General features: G+C 38.9%; 1 protein-coding gene across 5 annotated transcripts; it reads left to right on the top strand.

Moving 5' to 3' along the window:
- Positions 1 to 224: 224 nt before the first annotated feature.
- On the top strand, positions 225 to 15,890 carry ppp4r1 (protein phosphatase 4, regulatory subunit 1). Of its 5 annotated transcripts, none has more exons than XM_053495295.1 (20): positions 225 to 367; positions 594 to 638; positions 2,452 to 2,536; positions 2,763 to 2,869; positions 3,574 to 3,716; positions 4,069 to 4,215; positions 4,301 to 4,408; positions 4,538 to 4,603; positions 5,383 to 5,541; positions 5,827 to 5,957; positions 6,789 to 7,456; positions 9,882 to 10,024; positions 10,160 to 10,267; positions 10,491 to 10,676; positions 11,762 to 11,923; positions 12,121 to 12,221; positions 12,326 to 12,446; positions 12,803 to 12,931; positions 14,264 to 14,405; positions 14,724 to 15,890. In XM_053495295.1, exons 1-20 carry the CDS (start codon positions 361 to 363, stop codon positions 14,885 to 14,887), a joined length of 2,922 nt encoding a protein of 973 aa, XP_053351270.1. In that variant the 5' UTR covers positions 225 to 360; the 3' UTR covers positions 14,888 to 15,890. The 5 variants fall into 5 exon arrangements, with proteins under 5 accessions (XP_053351270.1, XP_053351269.1, XP_053351267.1 ...); XM_053495294.1 differs by having other exon boundaries at positions 2,401 to 2,536; positions 9,882 to 10,018; positions 10,175 to 10,267; XM_053495292.1 differs by having other exon boundaries at positions 2,401 to 2,536; positions 9,882 to 10,018.
- Positions 15,891 to 17,226: the final 1,336 nt, after the last annotated feature.

Genomic DNA, 17,226 nt, shown 5'->3' with positions numbered 1-17,226 from the left:
TATTATTATAGAATATTATAAAATATATATTTTAAAATTATAGAATAATATTTTTATTGCAAAGCTGTCGAAAGTGCAGCTTTGTAAAACACTAAGAGTAAATTTCGTGACCTGCTCGGTCATGGGTTGAAGCATTTGCACATGCGTGGTTGTACCTCACGCGGGGCCCGACAGATGCGCACATGCGCGGTGCGACTCGGCGACGAGGCGAAGTTACGGGTAGTGACAGGGCTCAGTGTGATCCCAGCGCTGCGCTCTGTTCCGTCCTCCTGCACAGTTTAGCTTTAGCTTAGCTTCCCCCCCTCGAGTTGTTGTCGCCTCTTCGGCACAGACCACTTTTAAATGTAGGACCAGGACAAGATGGCGGGTATGTTAGAAGTCCACTTGAGTTACGGCACGAAACTAAAAGAGTGCTGATTTAAAGCCGGTTTTGGACGTTAGCTTTTATTACGTTAACGCTAGCTAGCTTAATGTGTGTTAAATATATTTAAAAGAAATCTCATGCTAGCCTGGCTAATCAGAGCTAGCTAGCCGAGTTAAGGTGTAGCTCGGTGATAGTCACGACTCAACTCGTTTTCATGTGTTTGTCACAGATATTTCGCTGCTTCAGGAAGATTCTCAAGAGGAGATAGACGGATGTGAGTATTGTGGTGTATGTTTAAACGCTTTGCTGTGCGTGGTGTGTCACTCGGCAGGATCCGGGCTGAGCGTTACCCAATGCTAAGCTGTGCTAATTAACTGTGCTAGGAAGCTACGAGCTAACCGGGCAAACTTTGCTCCTCACTCAGGCCTAGAGTAACGATTAGCGCTTAACGAAAGAGGGCTCAGCATTGTGTTCGGGCTTATACAACTGGAGTACTTATTACACAAATTAGTTTGAAATTGTTAAGATAAGTAAATTTGTTTTGTTCCAAATAAACGAGGGATTTCAGCAAAACGGAAATAGATGGCTTGCCTCACCGTCTTTCAGCATTTATTGGAAATGGTTTAATCATCTAACTTGGGTCGTTTAACTATGTGTGTGATCAGGTCAAAGGGTTTGGACTTGTACAGTCATGTACAGGACTCGCATGATGCTTAAAGTGCTTTTCTGTTTTATACTATCTTTTATATTTCGCTGTCGTATTATTACATGCATTAAGGTAAAAATCTCCCTTCCACCTCATAGCGTTATTTATTCTATAGTTTCCACACAGCCAGGTTATATATTATTTACTATATTTTTTCAATATACACTATTCATATTATATAATACTACATATAATATATATAAAAAATTTACCTCCATTGTCGAGGGTTTGATTTCCACCTCAGGTCCAAAGACTGGACTGAATGAATGAATGAATGAAGACGAGTATAAATCATCTTAGATGCTAAGCTCGTTTTGTTTCTGAATACCTGTACAATGCAACGACAACAAAGTTATCTATCTACAAAATGTACTCATTATGTAGTGTAGTACACAATGTAGGTTGCCCAGTTTCATTGCTGGAGATCTGGAGTGATTTGAAAGATTTATAGCAAATATCCAAACTATCAGGGGTGGCATGGTGGCTTAGTGGTTAGCACCGTCGCCTTGCACCACCAAGTTCTGGGTTTGATTTCCGCCTCGGGTCTGTGTGCACGGAGACTGCATGTTCTCCCTGTGGTCTTAGTGGGTTTCCTTTGGGTTATCCGGTTTCCTCCCACAGTCCAAAGACATGCAGATAAGTCTAGCTGGTATTCCCAAATTGCCTGTAATGTTTGAATGAGCGTATGAGTGTGTGTATATGCCACTTATTGATAGGTTCCAGGATTGCAATAAACTAAAATCTCAGGATCATTACTGATTACTAGATAACCCAGCTATCTGTCAATGAGTGAATAGTATTCAGATCTACTTATTATTATTCAGCAAAAAAATATCTCATTAGGATTAATGTTATCTGTTATATAAGAGCTTTCTATATATCAATTGCATTGCTGTTTACTGAGCAGTTACCCAGATAAATATTTGTATAAGGACAGGATAGAAATTACTTCCATAAAACCATTATTGGAACACCTTACTTAATGGAAGTGGGCACTTGGAAAAGGCATCCGTGAGCTGTGTTTGATTTAAAAGTGCATTTATCTTGTCTCCTAGTGCTGTCTTTGTGGCCTGTTGGTGTTTTGCTTTCTATCTGAACTGTGTGACTGTGCTATTGCACTTGCTTTTTTATTTATATATATATATATATATATATATATATATATATATATAAAACAAGTGGCATGTCTTGTCTTTCTACCATTTTCGCTAACCTTGTTGGTGTGTGCATATTCTGGTCACTCTTCTTTAACTGGTAAAGTTCTTCACCACTACCTGAATGTGTGCTGGGTGGTGGGATCTGCCCCTAATATTTCCAATGTTTCTAATAGTTGGTGTGGATGACTACAGCTCAGAGTCTGACGTCATTATTATACCTTCAGCCTTGGATTTTGTATCGCAAGATGAGATGCTGACGCCCCTGGGGAGGCTGGATAAATACGTCACGAGTGAAAACATATTTAACAGGTACTTAAGTGTAGACTTTGTTAGATTTATAATAGTACTGACTCTTATTAGTTTGTTTGTTTCACACTGGCATCAAGTAGAGGTGGGTTCCCTAGCTTTTCTCTTGAGGAGAGAAAATAATTGGACATTTTAAAACGTTTGTAATTATGTCTGTGTTAATTTTGTCATTTTGTATTGCTGAAATGCTTGCCATTGCACACACCTCTCATTAGTATTTTCTTCACAGACAGATGGTGGCTCGCAGTTTGCTGGATACGCTAAAAGCAGTTAGCGAGGATGAGAGGGATTGTATTGCAGTCCTCGAGAGAGTCAGCAGACTTGCGGAGGACTCGGGTAAACCACAGTTCGATCGCTCATCAAATTTTTAGTTTTTCCTGTTCGCTTTTCAGCATTTGAAACAAACCCGTTCATTGTTTGCTCTTTAAGCAACGTCTACCTTCTTAGAAACGCCATGATGTATTTAGAGTATCCTGTGCCCTTGCTTTGTCTCAGGTTCAGTGTTACAAAGAAATCTGCTCCCTTTATCACGCATCAATTTTTGATGGCATTGGTGTGACTTGTTGGTGTTTGTGCCAGTCTTCCACCTTACAAAGCAGAATCCCAGGCCTTTTTCTTTTCTTTCTTTCTTTTTCTTTTTTTTTTTACATTTACATATTTTTTTAAAGATTTGTACCCTGTTTCTAACCCTTACCTTAAAATGTCTTTGCTGTATAGTGCAGAGGGTGGAAAGACGAATCAAGCCGCTACTGTTTTAAAGGTTCTGGGTGACAAAATAGCGTTCTGTGTGATGCATATCATGCTTATGTTTTTTGTGAACATACTTATTCACCACTACCAAGGCTTGAAGGAAGATCCGGTTAAAAAAATAAAAAATGGTTACCATTTGCCATAAGGGACGATGCAACGCTGGCATACACCATATGTCGCATCCTTAAGCCTTTTGACTCTGAAACATGACTCACTTTATCTTTGTCACTTGATTAGTGATCATCAACCCGGATTGTTTTAATATAACAGGGTTGTCCGTGTATTTTCAGAGCCTACAGTTCGAGCTGAGCTTATGGAACAAATTCCCCATATCGCCATTTTCTGCCAAGAAAACAGACCTTCCATTCCCTTTGCTTTTTCAAAGTATTTGCTGCCCATTGTAGTGAGATATTTAGCTGACCAGAACAACCTGGTAAGTGATTGTTTAAACCAGCATCTTTGTTTATATTCTGTTATATGTATTTGTCTGGAGTTTGATAATAGTCTAGATGTCTCAGAAATGCTTTAAAAAGAGAATGTTTGGTCTGTGAGCTTTAGAATGCTTGATTACACCAGTAAATAAATGTTTAGATCTTTCTCATGCTGTCTCTTTTACCATTACACCCACATCTGGTGGTCATGAGGGTAAAGGTGTTTTAGCAGCGTTTTATATGTATATCTTTAAGTGTAGAATAATAAGTGTAAAACTTCCTGATGTGTCTCATCAGTATGTGTGTTTTAAAATTTTTTTATGAATTATTAATTTACTTATATTCACCTGATAGGTTAGAAAAACAAGCCAGGCAGCCCTTCTGATGCTTCTGGAGCAGGAGCTGATCGAGCGAGTAGACATTGAGAATCTTGTCTGTCCTGTCCTTGTTGATCTCACCGCCCCAGACAGCAATGATGATGTAAAGACTGAGGCTATGGCAGTGAGTATTTAATCAAAAACTGGACATTCTGATGCTCTGAATGGTTTTAAGGATTTTATTTTTAACGCGGATGTTTTAAAAACAGATTATTTGCAAAATGGCGCCTATGGTAGGGAAGGATATTACAGAGCGCCTCTTCCTTCCACGCTTCTGTGAGATGTGCTGTGACTGCAGGATGTTCCATGTACGCAAGGTGGGCATTTCTGTTTGGCCCCTTTACAAACATTTTTGCAGTTAAAAACGCATTCAATTTGATGTTTATGACAGGTCAAGGACTTTAAAGTGGGTTTAAATTAACGATTACGTTTTTCTAACTTAATAGGTGTGTGCAGCAAATTTTGGAGATATCTGCACTGTTGTTGGGGGAGAAACAACAGAAGAATTACTGGTATGGGATGTCTTATTTGTGCTTGATGTTTTTAAATAAGCATATTGCTTACATACACAGAGCTGTATGTAAACGGGCAAAAAAAACACCCAGCGTAGCATTGAGGTGTAAAACGAGTAGAGTTTTGTGTTCTTTGCCAGCATTTGTTTCCCAAAACATGGGTAGGGTACTCTAAATTGTCTCAGGTAGGATAAGTATTGAAGCGTGTGCTTGGTGTCTCATCCATTCTGTATTCTTGTTTTGTGGGTACAAGGTCCCACAAAGGGGCAGATTCTGGATTAACTGCCCATCTCACCATTTCCTATGGCTGTACTTTTTGCAGTGCAGCATGGTTTTTACCACATGGGTGACAGTATTATTACACACAGTTTAACCCTACATCTCATTAATCAACAAAGGCTTAGTCTTACTATTGTTTAATAATCGTATGACCACTGGCTAAATGACGAGGACATCTCTGTGCCCTGGTTTGTGTGACTTGCCTGTACAGGATAAACCTGTTTGGACCACCCATCTTGTGTTGTCTGTATTGCCTGTCTGGGTGTTAAAATAATCTATGATTATTTAACAGTTATATACAATTATAATTTTTGTTTTTGTGGTCTCATTTTTTTAAATACAACTGCAATTGCAGTTTTGCTACGATAACCTACAATGTAAACAAATAGAATTTTTAGAATTGATTTAAAATGCTTATTATGTGGACAGGGAAGGATTTTCCTTTCCAAGTGTGGCCTAATTGTTTTTCCTTTCTCCAATCGCATTGTCTTCCTGTTCAGCTGCCACGGTTTTTCCAGCTCTGTTCGGATAATGTGTGGGGAGTGCGGAAGGCCTGCGCAGAGTGCTTCATGACCGTGTCCTCGGCAACCTCTCAGGAAGTGCGCAGGACCAAACTCTCAGCTCTTTTCATCAACCTCATAAGTGACCCCTCCCGATGGGTGCGTGACTTCCCTCTTCCCTGGGCAACTGCTCTGAGGATGTTTGTTTGTGTAGATAAATGGGATTTTCCCCCCCTCCTTTGGAATCTGGGCCAGGACTATTGTTTACAGATGTGTGAAGCGCATGGTTGTGTGTTCATGATGAACAGTAGTTTATCTTAATTACTTTTTACATTTTTTTTTTAGTCTACATAACATTTGACATCTGATTAAATTTTCTGTTAAAACTGTTTTGTGTTTGCTGTTTGTAGTGAGTGGCTAATTGCTGCATGCTGTGTCCAACAGGTGCGGCAGGCAGCGTTCCAGTCTCTGGGCCAGTTCATCTCTACATTTGCCAGTCCAAGCACTAATGTGGGCCAGTACTTTAAAGAGGGTACAGAGGAGGGTGACTGGAAAGCCCAGCAATTGCACAATCGGTAGAAATTCTATTCGGAGTATTTTTTGCACATGTCTCCTGCACACTGGTATTTATATTTACACTGAGTTTTTTGTCCGTCACTGACAGAGTAACATTCAATAAGTAGAAACAGCTGATGGTGCAACAGTTCAGTGTAATTTTTAATCTGCTTTAGTTCTTGACCCAAAGAGCTACTATTAATACTATTTTGTACAAGTGCTATAGTTGGCTCGCCTGTAACTTAAACTAAATGATTGTAGGGGAAATGTGTAAAGACCGGCACTATGTGGTTAAAATAATAATGCTAAAGCCTATATAAACTTTTCCTGTGCTTTGGATTTTGTATCAGTAGTTTGGGCATTGTGAGAGAAAACCACCATATAGTTTATTTGTTGAGACTTTTTTTTTTTTTTTGCTGCACAATTAATCTCATAAAAGAAATGTTAAAAAATCGCTATATGGACCTATGCAACTATCTAATTCTAAAAGGATGCAATTTATTACAGATAATATGCACATAATCAGGAGTTTATATGTAGTTTGTCAATAATTTAAGTCTTTTTTAATTATTAATTTTGAATTAATGGGTAAATAAATATTGAGATCCTTTTAATGATATTATTGTTGTTAGCCTAGATAAATGTTTTAATAAACATTGGTACGTTTAAAAGTTATACATCACAGGTTAAATCTCAATCGCAATATGTGTTAAAATAATTGCAATGTGATTTTTTTAAAAATTATTATTATTATTAGTTTTATTAATCAAATCGTGAAGCCCTATTTGACGCCATGTAGAACATCTTTTTTTTTTTTTTTTTATTCATAAATTTTTTCCTCCACAAATCAGGGCTGGCGACAAATCCAAAAGCACTAACACACCTGCTGCAGAAGAAAAGAAAACTGGCCCCTCACAGCCTGCCTGCATTTCCCAGAATCCACCATGCACTCAGGAGCATTGTGAAGGCCCGCTATGCCAGTCAGAACAGGACGGTGTGGACATAGATGTGGAGGGTGGAGGGGAGCAGGCAGCTGAAGCTTTATCTCCAGATGAGTCCTGTTGCCATGTTGATGCGGATAGGCCCAGTCCAAAGTGCCTTTCTGAGCTGGCTGATCTAGACGCAGATAAAACATCCAGGGAACCACGGTGCTCACCACCTGCGAGCTCCACAGCACAGCAGGACAGCCCATCAAACACCTCAGAAGACCTCGTGAGTGAGAATCCCACGCTATCGAAACCAGACACCGCTGACGACACAGAGGTTCTTTCGAGTGCACTACCAAACCATGTGGCAGAGATACCGGAGCAGGAGCTGTATAACTCATTCCACTACTGGAGGACACCCATCCCACAGATAGACCTTGACCTGGAGCTGTTTGAGAAGAAGTGCAACACCGACGACAAGCTTTCTGCTACCTGCTCCTCTACCCATATCTCTACGCCAGCTTTGGACAGGAAGCAGCTGGAGGAGCTCATTGAAAACCTGGAACCCCACATTGATGATCCTGATGTCAAAGGTGAGGAGGGCTCCCCCCCTTTTTTTATTTATTTATAAATAAATAAATGAAGCTTCATAATCATGTAGAAATTAAGAACATCAATGGTTTTACTTTGCAACTGTGTTCATCTCTATGCACATCAAAGGATTTTTTACATCAGTGCAATGAGTGGAGCAGTGAGCTGCAAAGCGTATAATAACTGAAATATAGACTGCAATGGTATTTCCAGCATTTATAATTAACTTTTGATTTAGTCTGTGGTTGGAACATTTTTTCTTTCTTCCAGCAAACATTTTTAAGTAATACTTAACAGTATTCGAAGTTATAATAGTTAACAGTATAACTTTGCCTGTCTCCGGTATTAAAGGTAATAAGATTGTTAATTAGATTATCCAGATTATGTTCTACCACAGGTTTTTAAAGGTTCCTCTAGGAAACTAAAAGTGGCACAGGCAGTCAGACCTATAGTCTTGTGTCTATGTGGAAAGGAAATGAGCTCAGGAAAATTGAGCAAACATTGAATAGAAAAGGGTGTGTTAATGTTAACAACAGCATGACCAAACACCACAGTTCCTTATCACCCAGCAATGTACTTTTAGATTGTTTACCATAAACAAAAGACCATTTACTTGTTTGTTTGTGATGCATGCTTGTAGATATATTAGAGATGCAATGCCTTAGTATTACTTTGAGACTATAAATACCTGTAGAACAGATCTCTGTCATGGTCGAGTGGGCTGTATGCATGCTGTTTGTTGACGCTCGATGCTGTTCTACTGTCATACTCATCTGCTTCCTCTCACATGATACAGCAGTACAGTGTTTAAGCTCGGGTTTGACTATTTAATTCCCTTATCATGCCATAAATTTGTCAATTCCCAGGCTGTCCTTTGTGTGACCTGAATGTGCTAAATCTGTAAAGACTGTGGTATTGTTGTACTATTATGTCTAGCATGTACGTTCCACAAGGGTACCAATGGGTTTTGTTTCACCATGATGGCAAATTTGCATCTGAAACATGTAAAAAAAAAAAAAAAAAAAAAGTATAATACTGAAGTGTTTTAGACAACAATGAGCTTTTTTTTTTTAAGATTGCGCCAATTCAAATTTAAAAGCATGTGGTTTGGTTTCCCCAGTTTAGGTGTTGGTGGTGTTGCTGATATTTGTTGTTTTAAATCTATCTTGCACTCTCACGCACATGCGCAGGCATGCACACTCACAGATTAATGAATGTTTGCACACGGATGAGCAAGTATGCAGAATACAGTTGTACTTTGTGGTAAGGTATCTTTGCTCTGCAATTTTAAATGCCAAGACAGGGGTACAAACTCCGACAAAGCCAAAGAAAAGAAATAACTTTAACATTTCCAATGTAAAGAAATGTTTAACTACAGAGGCACGTAAGATATGTTCTATTTATCAAGGTGGTCTGTGTACACACACACACACACACACACACACACACAAAAACACAAAAACACAAGCATCGTCATACTCAACTGCTTCTCGCAGAGGTTCTGGCCGTTAATTGTCTGTATATTTATTTATTTATTTATTATTATTATTTTTTTATTAAATCCCCTTCTTTATGACACAGTACAGTGATGCTGGATTCAGTCCGAGCAATCATAACCCATAGGGGTTTTTAAAAGCTGGTAATACTGCCTCATATGTAAAAAAAAAAAAAAAAAAAATCCCTTCCTGACCTCCTGTAACAGGTTGCACCACACAATGCAGCGGATGTGACATGTGCAAACAACCTATTGTTCTACTCTGAGCCATTTCTGATGAGAGAAACACTCTCGTGTAGGCTTTTAAGATTCCCTCAGTGTGTAGCTGGCAAAAAAAAATCATTCAAGATTATGGTTGATTTTAAGTTGCCTTTGTATTGCTTGCTCAAGTAGGATGTGACTCACTTTATAAAATGTAAATGGTTTTTATATGTCATATATGCCAAGATCCTTAAATTTAAACCCAATATCCTATCTGGTCACACTTTTCTTTCTTTCTTTCTTTCTTTCTTTCTTTTTTTTTTTTAAATAAAATTAAGTAGATTTTTGTGAATTTATATTTGGCCTATTATGGTATTCCACTGTCCAGATGTTTCTGTTAGAAGATGAGAAGGCAGTTTTGCACAATATTAAGGTACAATGCATACCTATGTGTGATGTAACAAGCCAGGTGTGTTAATCGTGGGTTTCTGTCCGCTCGCATAGCAGGCTCATGTTCGGGCTTGTGTTTGGATTGTGAGTCGACAAGCATGCATAACAGGCTAGGCTTTCTTGTAATCTGGCTATTCAGCCTCGTTGTACCATATAAATAACTTTATTCTTAGTATCGGTCAAACGCAAATTCACGTGATTACAACAGTTTTGTGATTAAAAGTATTTAACACTTTCTAAATTAAGCAGTCATAATGGTTATGCATTATTTTATTTTCTAGCACAAGTAGACGTGTTGACTGCTGCTCTGAGAGCCACATCGTTGGACACTCACGTTGAGGAGGCTTTCCTGGAACCTCAGCAGTCTCATGAAAACCCTTTCAGCTCTTGCCATGTCCCGCTCATTGACTCTTCTGATGTAGAGGTTTTTTTAATTTGCATATTTTAATGAGAATAGTGTAAATCGTCTTCTGTGATGACTAATACTGCATGTGTGCGTACACTCCTAGGTTAGATAATGCCGACTGCCATGAGTCATGCATCTCTAAACGTCTAAAAGTCGTTTGTGTTTCAGAGCCGAGAATCCACCCTACCCGTGAGTCATGGTGATGACTCGGAGTTGAGTGATAGCAGCAGTCCAGAAGATGAGAAAAAATCCAAGCAACAGGTAAAAACGCATTTACCCCATTTTTGTGGTTTGCTGTCTTGACAACCATTTATTTTTAGAACTTTTTTTTTTTAGCATGTCTGTCATTAATCAGTGTCCCAACTTGTTACATAGCATTCTTGTATGTGCATGTTTTCAAACTGTACTGTCAAGTGCCTGTTTAAAATGTTTTTTTTTTTTTTCACCCCTCCCCTCTCCTTCCTCTCTTCACGGCGTTCTATAGGATGTAGTCCCTCAGGCGCTGTTGGATCAGTACCTCTCTATGACGGACCCATCTCGGGCCCAGACGGTGGATATGGAGATCGCCAAGCATTGTGCATACAGCCTGCCTGGTGTGGCGCTCACGCTGGGACGCCAGAACTGGCACTGCCTCAGAGACACCTTCGAAACTCTAGCCTCAGACATGCAGGTGCAGTAAGACCGCACCTCCGAATATGGCCCTTCATAACCCTTGCTACTCTTCTGTAGCTGGTGCTTCTGAAAGCATTTTGCTTTTGTTGTCCGTTTGTGTTCCTGGTGATCTGTAATTAATTAAATTATATTTATATAGAGCTCTTAACAATAGTAATATGTCACAAAGCAGCTTTATAAAATAAGGAAATAAGTTCAATGTGAGGAAATGTGTATAACTTTAGAATTATCAGGTTGTTCCTGATAAGCAAGCCGAGGGTGACAGTGGCGAGGAAAAACTCCCTGAGATGACAATAGGAAGAAACCTTAAGAGGAACCAGACTCAACAGAGAACTCATCCTCATTGAGGTGATAGCAGAGTCAGGGTCATCCCTTGTGTTAGGAGGCTGGAAGTTCAGTATAATATGAGCGGTATTTGTAAGTATGGGGTCCACTTTTGTTAGTGGAAGCTCAGATACAAAAATTTTGTGGGAATCTCAGTCCTAAACTGCTAACTGATCAAAGTCACAAGCCATTTAAGAGTCCAAGACTCCTTGCCTTCATGGTCAGTTATTGTTGCGTTAAGTGCTAGGACTCGTATCATACTCCTACTAGGACATTAGGTCTTAGTCACTTTCTGTTTGATATCTAAATCTGTGACTAGTAAATACTAGACAGGAATATTTAGCCAAAGAAATCTGCCAAAATGCAGTTAGAGGATTAAAATTCTTTATCAACACTAAAATGCTGTGCAGTCTTGTGCATAGACTTTTTAATTTTACCACATTGGTGGCTTAGTATTTTTCTGTTTCAACACATTTAGATAATTCACTCTAATGTGTTCGTCATCCATTCCCAGTGTTAAAAAGTACCAGTCTACGTTAATTTGTATTTTAGTGCTGTAAAAGATTTTAGGCTACACACACGGTAGTATGTTTTTAAGGGGACTGTACATGAACACAGTCGTTGAAAGTATTAACAATACTAATAATAATTATTTTTTTTTGTTTTTTTTTTGGTGTAAAAAAAGCAAATAAAATAAATAACATGGGTAAGATTATATCGATTTGTGGTTCTGAATGCCTTTATCCTGCTCTATTGCAGTGGAAGGTACGGCGGACACTGGCCTTCTCCATCCATGAATTAGCCCTAATTCTGGGCGATCAGCTGACTGCCGAAGACCTGGTGCCCATCTTCAATGGCTTTCTTAAGGACCTGGATGAGGTGCGCATAGGAGTCCTTCGCCACCTTTATGACTTCCTCAAGGTTAGTGAAATTTCGTGCTGCTTCTTCCTGCCAGTTTCCACTCTTAGTTTCTGTTTTTTCAAATTTAGTTTTCTGTTCTTACAATCTCTTTAGCTGCCTCCGTATTTCACTGTTTCACTTCTGTATATATTGCAGGACAGCCACACACAAAGAACAGATTTTTAACAAGATGTGCTTCTGTTCTTTTCCTCTTTTAGCTGCTGCATCAAGATACAAGGAGGAAGTACCTCTATCAGCTGCAGGAGTTCCTGGTTACAGACAATAGTCGTAACTGGAGATTCAGATCAGAACTTGCAGAGTATGACCAGCTAATATTCATAATATTCACAGCATTAATCAGCATCTTTTCCCCTCTCTGGCCAATTCTATTGTACATGTTTCTGTGTGGGTTTTGTTTAACAGGCAGTTAGTCCTGCTGTTGGAGCTGTATAGTGGGCAGGACGTGTATGACTATCTGAGGCCGCTGGCGTTCTGCCTCTGCATAGACAGGGTGTCTTCTGTTCGGTGGACTTCCTACAGACTGGTATGCACAGCCATTCCCTTTGTAAGGGTTCACAAGGCTGTCTTGGCGCCTCTTTTGTGTAGATGATGTAGCATTCTGTTGTGTTGGTCCTTTTCCTGATTGTCCCTGGACAAAATTGTCGGTACCCTCCTGCCACTAAAATAATTTGAAACTGACAAAAGTAATTAAAAAATGTACTGTTTATGAAATCAGACATTGCTTTTTGAATTGTGGTTGTTAATCAGTGGCCATTGTGGATTTTTCTTTCTTAAATAAAAGGGTGCCAATAATTTTGTCCACGTCTGAATTTGTAAGATAGGCTAAGGTTATTGATTAAGAGCATTTTGAATGGTATTTCCGTTTCTTTCCCTGTATAGGTCAGTGAGATTATCAGGAAACTTTCCACATGTCCAGCGCTGTTGGTGGATTTCCTTGGCGAGTTGGTGGATAAATTCTGCCACTCCCCGAAATGGTCCGGACGTCAAGCTTTTGCTTTTGTGTGTCAGGTAAGGACAAATGATCACTTTGCCCGACACCACTCTTGAGGTGTCTTAGGCCTTGTTTACACGGGCAATAAATTTTTAGATAAACGAACGTGCTCTGAATGTCCTAGATGTTTATGTTGCGTTTTGTAGTGGCGCTCAATTAATTTCTACACTGGCATTCGTTTGGCTCTGTCTAACGCCAGCCTGCAGCCCAAATTGTAGTTTGTGTGTTATCCTGTGGAGGCAGTGTTGGGAACTGGATATGAAAGCCCTTATCGTTTTATTTGATGTGCCTCCTTTTAATATGGACCATTTTGCTATATTAGACATTAATCTTCTTGTTTTAAAAATTCTCGTAACACAGCGATGTAGGGAGAGAAAAAAATCGCCGCCGCTACTGGGTTCACCCTCTGACTGCACAACGTCGGATTAAAGGAAGTTTTTTGTGGTTTATGAAGAAATGCAAAAATGTCCGCGCAAGTGTTATTTTTTAAACATCTTATTTTGTATAGTATAGCATGTAGGATCATGGGATATATCTGGTCCTCCGAAGCGTAAAATGAAAAATCTGCATGCAAATTATTATTTTTTTTTGCCGTATAAACGCACAGCCGGACAAACGCACGTCACCAAACCCATGTGAACACTCTCATTGACTCCTATGTGTAGAAAAATCTCACCGGAGATTTAGAACGCCAGAAAAATGCTCGATTTTAACGCCTATGTGAACAAGGCCTTATTCTTAAAGCCCCTGTGTAGTTCATTCAGTCAGTGCAGTGTTTATGGTGCTTTATACCTAACAGCATTGAATGAGTTCACTTCCCTGGGTGATGCTGTACTGGTATTAGAACAAAAGTCTTTTTTTTTTTTTTTTTTTTTTTTTTTTTAATTTATTTATCTTAGGTCATCAGAAGTCGTATAAGCATTTCACTTCATATTACACTGTGTATGTGATGAATAAATTTGAAAAATGCAACACGTAAAAATGACCCTTAAAACAAGTTAAAAAGAAAGCAGCATTTTAGTTTTTTAGTCTGCACTGCCAACAGCTTAAAAATGGTTAAGGCTAGAGCACTTCTGCCATATGGTCAATACCCCTCTCTCCTATGGCCAATGTTGTAAAGGGAGCGTAACATTTCCTGGCTACCACCTGCTCACTGCTCAGAATATTAGAGCTGCTGTTTAGGACATTACATGAGGATACTCTTGGAAATGGTGCTTTCTCCTCAGTCTTTCATAGTTTATCTCCTTTTTCATTGTGCATTTATTTTGTATGATTCAAGTCCTTTTTTTTTTTTTTTTTTTTTTTTTTTAAAACCTTGTTTCCTTTAATACATGCACACACATCTCTAGCTGGCTATAGAGGAGGACTGTGTGTCATTGGATCAGTTCTCCGAGCACCTGCTGGCTCCTCTGCTGCAGCTGGCATCTGACCCTGTGCCCAATGTTCGTGTGCTGCTGGCCAAAACCCTGCGCCAGAGCCTGATGGAGCGAGGTCAGTGCCAGCCTATTGACTTGTTTCTTAGGGGAGTGTGTGTATTCTGAACGCATTAGTGTAATGGGTGTGGGGAGATTTCTGAGACAAGATATATTTGTATATTTTGGATTTGTAGTATGTGTGCGCACAGATGGTTGTTTTATTAGACACAGATAAAGGTTTGCTTGATCCAAATTAAAATAGACGTCCAGGAGTAGATGTAATCTGACAAGGCTCCTTCAGGTGTCCTTTTAATTTTCACTCTGATATTCACACAGTTTGTGATGAGTTATACCTGGAAAAGGGGATTTAATGCTTCTGTGTTGTTTCCTATAGAATATTTCCTACACTCTGCCAACTCGCATCAGGAGGCCCTGGAGCAGACTCTGGTCGCTCTACAGATGGACATGGACAAAGATGTAAAATACTTTGCCAGTGTACACCCAGGAAGCACACGCATTAACGAGGACGCCATGAGCACCACCTCCTCCACCTACTGAACACGCACATACAACACCCCTAGCTTTGATGATGGTACAGGGGCTCGGACTGGCCTCTACCATGGGCACAAAAACTGAGATATGTTTGCTTGGGGAGTCGCTTCAATCAACTGTCCTTCCCTTAGAGCAACTCACTACAACAAAGAGTTTTTGTGATAATTATTATTATAATTTTTTTGCCACAGAAGCCTTACAAGTGTCTTCCTTATAACCAGAGAATACTTGAATATCTGGAGTCAAAACACCAACAAACTACAGTAAAAAATATCAGCATATCTTAGAACCAGGGAGTGGATGACTACTATTCTTTCACTCGTCCTCATCTTCTCTTGTTGATGGACCGTCATTATGTTTTTTCCCTCTACAACAAAGCAGGAACTGTCAGCTTCATACAACCACATTAACAGGAAAGTCTGTAGCACCGAGTGTTTCCCTAATTTTATCTTGTGTTCCATTTTGATACTGTACCGGGTGATTGACTCATATGCTGCAGATATATTCAACATGGAGAGTGTAACCGCCTCAGCCTTTCCACATGCCCTAGTCTGGGAGCTGTGGTTTGACGACGGACACGTTTCTTTTCTTTTTTTTTTTTTTTTTTCCTTCAAGGGCTTGAGCCGATATTGTTTTAAAGTTTAGTGCAGCACATTGTTGTGCCTGCGGACATGGGCTTTCCCTGGGACAAAGCGGGGATCCATGTCCTATTGGAAAATGAACTATTGTATTTTTAAACCAAAATCATAAGAGGTCCATATTTTTTTTTTTTTTTTTTTTTTTTTTTTTTTGCAGAGTATGTAGAAATTCAATATTGAATCAGTGTGGTTGTTGCACATCACTCTGGGGTATTTTAACATGAAAATAAAAAGTGCTTCACTATGATCCATGCATCTCATGTACTGTACATATCTTCCAGTTGTTGTTTTTTTCCATTTTGATCAGTGATCATGAATAGAATTGTTATATGTTCTCCTAACCTGTCCAGAATAAAAGTTCAGATGCAGTTCTTTTAGTCTGGGTTCTTTGTTTTTATCTTGTTTCTAGCATTCAGAATAGTTATTTAAAACTACACAAAGTTTGGTCAGTTGAACCCAAATTTCACTTGCTCATCTTATTGTGAACTAGAGTAGGACACTAGTTTGGTGCAAAGATCATTAATGCTGCAATTTGATCAACATAATTACTGTTTTAACGTCTAGTATACCATTAAAAAAAAGTCATCCCTTTGGAATTATAAGGGATTAAGGTTTTTATTTGGTCAAAATTTAGTTATTTACATTCTTATTCATTACAAATTTTTTAATATAATGTAAAGTGTTTTTATGCAAGTTACATGCATTTTTGTGACACTTGATTTGGAAAACAAAAAGGCATAGCACAGTTTTGCTCTATGAAGTAAACTGCTTAGGATGTAAATAAAACCTTTTTATTCCAAGGAAATTAAATGCCTGTGTGGACTCTACCATCCATCCATCCATCCATCCATGCACCTCTGTGACTATTGCATCACCATGGTAGGACTTCCAGTCAACATTTGGAAACGCAATTAGCCTAATCTGCATGTTTTAGACCTGACACAGGAATTGACCCCCAGGACCTGGAGGTGCAAGGTGTGGGACTGTAGAATTATTAGTTTTATATACAAGTACTATTTTCAGTTACAGTATGTGAAAGAATTTGTATTCATGTATATATCAAAGCTAATATATTTTATTCACTTTGTCCTGAAAAACCCTTCTGTTAAACCATTTTACTCTAAATGTTAGCATGCAGTGTAGACTTTGAACCTACTTGCTGGTTACATAAATTTCCTTATCAAGCACTGAAAGTGTACTGTACCAATTTATATTATATTTATATATTTATATTTATATGATATTCGTTCACCTTTCTAACAAATGTGGACTGGATTGACTTATTCTTGCTGTTATTAATACTGTTTAAACCATCACTGTCTTCTGTAAGACTGTTTGATAATTAGTTTGGATTATAATCAACAATTTTCAAAATCAATAGATGTTCTTCATTGTCCAAACATTAACCTTACACTAGTAAAAAACAAGTTAGCTTCTGCTAACCTCATGGTGACTCGCAGGTAAAGTGATCATTCTGACTCATAAGCCTTTCTAAGCTGGCTGGAAAACTGAGCTTTAGGATGATGCTATGTGAAGCTCCTACTTCCAGTGCCAAGACTAAGTGGTCATGTGACTGCACTGCTTGTGTCTCAATTTATGCCCATGAGAGAAAGACTCCTTTGTACGGATTAAAAAAAAGTGTTTCAGAGGGAGGAGCCTCGACACAGGCCCAACCATCTGCTATCTGACCCAGAATCCATCATACAA

This window comes from Clarias gariepinus, chromosome 4, assembly GCF_024256425.1.
Source record: "Clarias gariepinus isolate MV-2021 ecotype Netherlands chromosome 4, CGAR_prim_01v2, whole genome shotgun sequence".
Taxonomy (NCBI): domain Eukaryota; kingdom Metazoa; phylum Chordata; class Actinopteri; order Siluriformes; family Clariidae; genus Clarias; species Clarias gariepinus.
This window is presented reverse-complemented; position numbering and strand designations above follow the sequence as displayed.

Excerpts from the sequence above, each read along its gene's own strand:
- ppp4r1 (XM_053495291.1), top strand. Across the intron at positions 4,409-4,537 it reads GGATGTTCCATGTACGCAAG|GTGTGTGCAGCAAATTTTGG; the intron begins GTGGGCATTTCT and ends CTAACTTAATAG. Across the intron at positions 7,457-9,881 it reads TGATGATCCTGATGTCAAAG|CACAAGTAGACGTGTTGACT; the intron begins GTGAGGAGGGCT and ends TTTATTTTCTAG.